We start from the raw sequence: 6,826 nt of genomic DNA on the forward strand, positions 1-6,826 counted from the left end.
TCGATCTTGGATTATTTTCCCGCTCTAGCGTTATTCGAAAATTGATTATTCTCGAAATGTAAAAATATCGAAATATGACATATACAACGAAAATATGTACGTGTATATATAGGAAAAAATTGGATATAACGATACGCGATGGATTATTATTCGAGTAATTATTTAAGTAAAAATAAGGTGACGTAACAGCATGAGACCTGTATCGAGAAAAAAAAAAGAAAGAAAGAAAGAAAGAAGAAGAATCGATTACCTCCGATGTTTAATAACTATAGCTTTAAAAAAAGAGACCAAATATGTGAAGAAGAGTCAAATATTCTCTTACGAAGGGTCAGTTTTAAGAAATCCCGAATTAAGCAATTTTTGAGAAAAAAAAAAAAAAAAGGAAAAAAAAAAAGAAGGAAAGAAAGAAAGAAAAAGAAAATATCAGTAGCACACGCGATTGTTTTGAAGCGATTGTAGTATATCTGTATATATATATATACATATATGTATGTACTTATTTAGATTAAAATTCTGATCATGTTGATCTAAAGCGGATCAGTGCTATATTGAACGATCATTTGATCGACGAAACAACTTTGACGACGAAGCAACTTTCCTATTTATCATTTGCAAATTGACATGGGAAATGAGTGAGAATGAAGATAATTATATGAAAAATTGTTATCTAACGAAAAAGTTCGTGTCTACGACGATGACCAATATTAATATTTATCGCCAATAAATTCCAGTTTATTAGTTTAACATATGTATAGATATATATATATATATATATATATATATATATATATATATATATATATACATATGTATATATATATATATAAAACTGCATGAAAATATATCATCTGTTATCATTTATTAAAATATCACGAAACAAAAAAGATAAGATTAAATTTGATTCGACGATTTTTCATTTTTTTGATAAATTCTAAAAGTTAGGTTTGTAATAAAAATATAAAAAAGAATTCACGCATGTTATATCGTTACGTTCGATTGCGATAATTAATAATTAATAATTTATAAACTTATAATAGTTAAATATTAATTTTAAACAAGGAAGGAAGGAAAAAAGGATATTTTTACGTTACACGTATAGTAACTCTTTATTTATTTAAACGTAAATAAAATAGAAATCGTGATTTTTATATGATCTCTAAACGAGCATATCCGATAAAAAATGTAATTTGTATTAAAATACTATTAACGTTGATATTTTTTTTATATCGATAATTTTGTATAGTATATATATCTAAGAATCACGCAAATTATATAATTTAGCGTATAAATACGTAAACGAGAAATATGATCTGTTGATCCTAACAATTCAAATATACTAAATCCTTTTCGCTACATATATATCACTCCAATTTCAATATTTTTCATATCGTTCAAAAAAATTTTATTCCTAATCGTATATCGAATAATTATACCGTCTTTTAACGGTCATCTATTCCGTTCTTCTTTTTCTTGACAATATCAATATTATTGTCGATACGAAATATTCGATAAATAGATAAAGAAATACCATGGAATATCAATGGAATACTACATGTAAATGGAAAAAATGGAAAAATAGATCCTATCCTTAAACTTTTGTAATCAATTTCCCTTCATCTAGATAAATGTACGAGACTACTTTTTTCATCGGATTAATTCCATTATTCATACTGTATCGATTTTATTTCAATCAAACTGAACAGTAAAATATAATATTTATAGATATTTATTATGCTCGGTATTATTTTATGTCCTTTAATCATATCTGAATTATAAATAACGTATTTAGATTGTAGACAACATAATGTAATAAACGTTTATTTTGTTATATACGTAATTTTTCATAGATTATATAGTTTTGAATATTAATCGAAGAAAAAAGAAAAATATATAATTTGTGAAATTTCATCGTTTGATTTTTACAAATTATGATAAATTATTCAAAATCGTTAATAAAAAATATATATGTATATGTTATACATACGTGTAAGTATTTATATATACTTATGTATATTTGTCCTATATAAGGTTATGTTCACAAAACGTATTACAAACGCAAGAAATAATATCAAGTTACATTATACATATAAGTTTACACATTGATATTAAAGTGATTTAATGTATATCGATTCTTAAATTTCACGGTACAAATTGTCAACTGGAGTATCGGAATATCGATTTCAAATGTAATTCGCTCGATATAGGAATCAAGCGATATAATCACTTGATTAGTGAATAAGATATAGCTATATGTATATTTAAAATTAATTGCACAATTTTGAGAAATGATTTTCTATATGAATCAAAGAGACGTTAAAATTAATTAGACGTTAGAACTGTCTTTTGAACATATAAATTTTATAGAATAATCAAGAAACAAACAAGGAAAACAAATAATGGGAGAAAAACAGAGATAGGGTAAAAGTATTGAAGTCAGTGCCATCTTCAGAGTGTCACAAATAAAACACAAAAAGTAAAGGCAGAGAATAACAGGAGAAGGATAGAGATGAGATAAGAATTAATCATCGGCGCCATCTCTCGAGTGTCAAAGACATTTTTTTCAATTATCTTTTTAAAAGTATTCGCGAGATGGTACTAATGATTCATGATCAATTACTTGTTCTATCTTTCTCTTACTGTTTTCTATCCTTTCTTTTTATGTTTCATCTGCGGCACTCTGAAGATGGCGTTGATTTCAATATTTCTACCTTATTTTCGTCCTTGTCTCATAATCTTCTTTCCTTGTCTATAATTTCCTGTAGCGTGACAACAGACGAGGTACGGGATGTCAATTGAACACATTTTCGTTTCCTTTTTTTTTTTTTTAAGTTTTAAAGATTTAAATTGTAATTTAGATTCTTATAAATAATTTGAGACTAATATTTTTGAACAAATAATATTCCCGTTTATTTAAATAGATGATGTAGTGTATATACATAATTATCTTTTTCAAAGTTGTTTGTAATTATCAGACGAAAGAAAATATTCGAGAAAAATTAGTCTTAAATTATTTCTAAGAGTTTAAGCTTTAATTCGATATATTAAAAAATTTAGTCCAGAAACCAAGCAATTCGATTCTTTTTATTTTTACTATTGGAAAATTAATTCTTCAAATTTAACAATCGATAAAAATATATATATAAAAAAATGATGGATTATTCGTATATATTATTTAAAAGGATATTGAAATTAATACTATCATATACATATATATATATGTATATATATATATATATTTTTAGGTATATTTTTCTTGTACACATTATTTATACAATTAATGTTTTAGACATCAATTACATTTTTTGCACAATCATGTAAAATCACAATTTTGAAATAAACTGGAATTATCTTAAATTATGTAAATTTTGTACCAGATCATTTTGTACATTAAGTTAGCATATTAATCGAACATATTGGACATTTTTATCACTTTCTATAGTCCATCACTCATTTAGACATACTATAAAAGTGTGTAAAGTTCAGAAATAAACAATTTTTTCATGTATTACTTTATCTACATTAACGATCATATAAATCTAATATTCTAATTTTTATTGTATTAATTTTATAAATTTAATATCTTATATTTCATGCTTTTATGTTATTTTCAATATGTACAAATAAAATATATATTTTACGACAAATTTTATGTCATGATTTATAAATAAAAAAATTACATGTATACAGGATGAGACATTATTAGAAAAAAAAACAACAAATATTTCTTCCATTTATTATTGTACTAAAGAAGAACAAAGTTACGATATTTGAAGAATACGTGTAATAAGCATCCTATTTTTTTTATGAAATTTTAAATGCAGAAAAGAAAACATTTATAAGAATTGAGAAGAATTTTTTTCATCATTTCACGTATACCTTCAAACGGTATAACATTATTCCGAATTTTTTGGCACAATGACAAATAAATAAAATATTTTGATATTCTTGTGCGACTCATCCTGCATAATAATGGTACTGTTAACAAAAGATTTAAAGTTAATCTCGCATCAGTTTGCACATGATTTATGATTACTTAATTCTACATCTGTGTATAATGCATTGCATTTGCTATATGCATGTTACAATATACACTGTCAATTCTTTATATATTTTTGTATTATTATGAAAAAGAGTACATATAGATATATAGATTATTAAATTAAAATCAATAATCGATATTCAACGGATTTTTACTTTAAAGTTTATAAATTTTCTTTCAAAAAATCGATAGCTTAAGCAAATAGAAAATAGAAATTATAAATTAAATTTATATTATAGCGTTTGAGCTATATCTTCAACTGTTTTTAAAGACTTAATCTATTATTAAGAAATTGGTGTTTAATGTTCCCTTATATTCCATATGTACTTCTTTTTTTTTAGTACATACTAAAGAATTGCACATTGTATTATTTTCTCGTGTAAACTACATTCATCTTTTTCACAGCCTTCTTGTGAAAATATAATTTAAAATGTAATTTTAATACATTGTATTTTAGCATATATGTTAGATATGCTTTTGTCATACGACTACCTTTATAATAGAGAAAAAAAAATTTACATTACTAAAAAAATTCTTCATTTTTTTATCCATATGCTAGAATATTATTTCAAAAATTTGAAACAATTGTTTCATAGATTTAGCAATATCTATATACAATTGATATTCATATATACAAAATTTAATATATCTTGCACTCGATTAAAGAGTAATTATTCTCTTTAAAAGTGCACTTTATCTTTTGTTACTGTTATGTAAAATTCTGAACCATATCTGTCTTTGAAATACAAATGTTATTAACATTATTTTCATCTCGAATATTTTCACTAGTATTATCATTATTATTGCAAATGCTATTATTTTTAGATTCTTCGCTAAATCTTACATTGTCAAATTTTATATCTATCGAGCTCTCTGTTCTTGATACGCTACTACTAATATTTGTATCATTCAATCCCAAATTTACATCTACGGAAGATTCATTTTTGGATTCCGGGCTAAAACAAGAATTATCAACATTTGTTACAGATTTACATTCAGAATTTGGTTCTGAATCTACATAAATCGATTGTGGTGAAAACAACTGTTCAAGTTTAGGGAATTCATCTTCGTTCGTTTCTGTCGATTCGTTTAACTTTTTCGTTAATTCTGCCCAAGGATCTTCTAAAAAAGATTTCATATCTAAATAACATGATATGTCAATCTGTTTGCGCGAATCCTTTTGGTATCCCTATATAATATAAAAAAATATTCAACGTTATCTTAATAGCCAAATGTTTATACAAATATACAATAATATTTTACTTCAAAATTACCTTTTTGTGATTATAAAATTGCTTGCTGAGGAGCTTGTAAGGAGAGTATAAATTATTGAAATTTGATTTTGGGCTTGCATGATAATTATTCCTGTAATGGTTAAATCCACCACTACCTGAATTACGATGATTACGACCTCCAGAACCATGCCAATTACTACTGTGTCTTCTGTTCTGTTCTGGCATTGGTGTACTAATATTTAAAGGAATAAAGTCATTTCCAGACTGTCTTTGACCACCATTTGGTGAAGTACACTGATAACTATCACTTTTAACATAACTATAACCTGTTCTATTTTTATGTTCGTGCGACTTCCAATTGTAATTTTTCTTTCCTTTACTACCACTCGGTGTACTTAAAGGAGACTTTTTCATTTTGTTATTTACGCTATACTGCTGTTTCATAGAGTCTACAAATATTTACAAATAATATTTTCTACAAAACGATGTATTAAAACGACGCCATATTATTTATGTTACGAGACGCTACACGACCAATCGATATCTCGATATCACATCGTATCTTAAACTGTCGATCTATCGATAGTTTTAAATACAAATTTTTTGATATATTTTTAAGTTTTATATATATCTATATTAATATTTTATCGTTTTATCATTAATATTTTCTAATGAAAAATTAATCTTTTAAATTTTATGCATATAAATAATTTCTTTTCTTTAATTAATTGTCATGATGTAAGCATGTAATATAGTAATAATATAAATTTGATATAAAATTATATATAAAATGCGTTATTGTTAATAAATATTGTTAAAAAAATATATTTTAAATATAAAAATTTTTAATTATTTCATTTCAGCATCGTGTAGTATCGTGCTTCCATCTATGAGAAAATAATTAAGAATTGCATGGTTACCAACTATACCAACGTAATTATCACAGCAATGTAGATGGCGCTAATGCGAAATATGACGCATGTGTAATGGCGCTGATGCTGGTCAGGGAGTAGCGAGATTGCCACAGATGCAGCGAATGCTTCGTCTAGTATAGGTAGAGGAGTGTAGGTCGTGCTTTGGTTCGCGCACGTTCGTGAGAGTTTATGTCCGCAATGGACGGCTTGATACCTGTTGCACGACCCGGCGCGGACCGGTTCGAGTCATTCACATATCGACGTTTGTCGTAGATAGAAAAGTGATTTATATTCCAGTGACGATGAATTGTCGTGATCATCATTGTTGACGTTTCTCGTGGTGTGACAGTACAGGCTACCATCGTTGCCGTGCGTCACGATTTTCGTGTGCAAATACAGCGCAGGATATATTTGCCACGATTGAAACAATGGGGATCGTGCAGAGTCGTGCCGGCGAAAGCGATGGCGGTGTGCGTGAAGTATTCATTGGTGGTATCAAGGGCGGCACGCCTCTTCAATCCTATCAACCTAGCCTTGGCATGGGAAGTTTGGGTGGACCACACGCACGGAGTGGCAGCGTCCGTGGCGCGCCAAGGCAACCAATGCCCGACGCTGTGGAACTCGAAAGGCGCTTCACC

At 27.1% G+C, this 6,826-nt stretch overlaps 1 protein-coding gene and 2 long non-coding RNA genes across 3 annotated transcripts in view; 2 read left to right on the forward strand and 1 right to left on the reverse strand.

The window, feature by feature from the left end:
- The window catches only part of LOC116185510, a 1,495-nt gene extending 841 nt beyond the window's left edge, over positions 1 to 654 (forward strand). Inside the window, exon 2 of the long non-coding RNA XR_004150361.1 lies at positions 460 to 654. This is a non-coding gene — a long non-coding RNA (uncharacterized LOC116185510). The remainder of the gene's footprint in view (positions 1 to 459) is intronic.
- A 3,948-nt stretch (positions 655 to 4,602) lies between these two features.
- Positions 4,603 to 5,808, reverse strand: LOC102671612 (GATA zinc finger domain-containing protein 15-like). Its single transcript, XM_006614798.2, has 2 exons — positions 5,314 to 5,808; positions 4,603 to 5,228 (listed from the first exon to the last, which is right to left on the reverse strand). Exons 1-2 carry the CDS (start codon positions 5,716 to 5,718, stop codon positions 4,749 to 4,751), a joined length of 885 nt encoding a protein of 294 aa, XP_006614861.1. The 5' UTR covers positions 5,719 to 5,808; the 3' UTR covers positions 4,603 to 4,748.
- A 388-nt stretch (positions 5,809 to 6,196) lies between these two features.
- The window catches only part of LOC116185509, a 979-nt gene continuing 349 nt past the window's right edge, over positions 6,197 to 6,826 (forward strand). Inside the window, exon 1 of the long non-coding RNA XR_004150360.1 lies at positions 6,197 to 6,826. This is a non-coding gene — a long non-coding RNA (uncharacterized LOC116185509).

Source organism: Apis dorsata, unplaced genomic scaffold, assembly GCF_000469605.1.
Source record: "Apis dorsata unplaced genomic scaffold, Apis dorsata 1.3 scaffold_198, whole genome shotgun sequence".
In the NCBI taxonomy this organism is placed as follows: Eukaryota; Metazoa; Arthropoda; class Insecta; order Hymenoptera; family Apidae; genus Apis; species Apis dorsata.

What these genes read in the sequence shown, in the direction of transcription:
- LOC102671612 (XM_006614798.2), bottom strand. Translation starts at nt 5,718, where the DNA reads ATGAAACAGCAGTATAGCGTAAATAACAAAATGAAAAAGTCTCCTTTA. An exon ending in AATTTTATAATCACAAAAAG is followed by an intron (nt 5,229 to 5,313) that starts GTAATTTTGAAG and finishes TATATTATATAG; the next exon opens with GGATACCAAAAGGATTCGCG.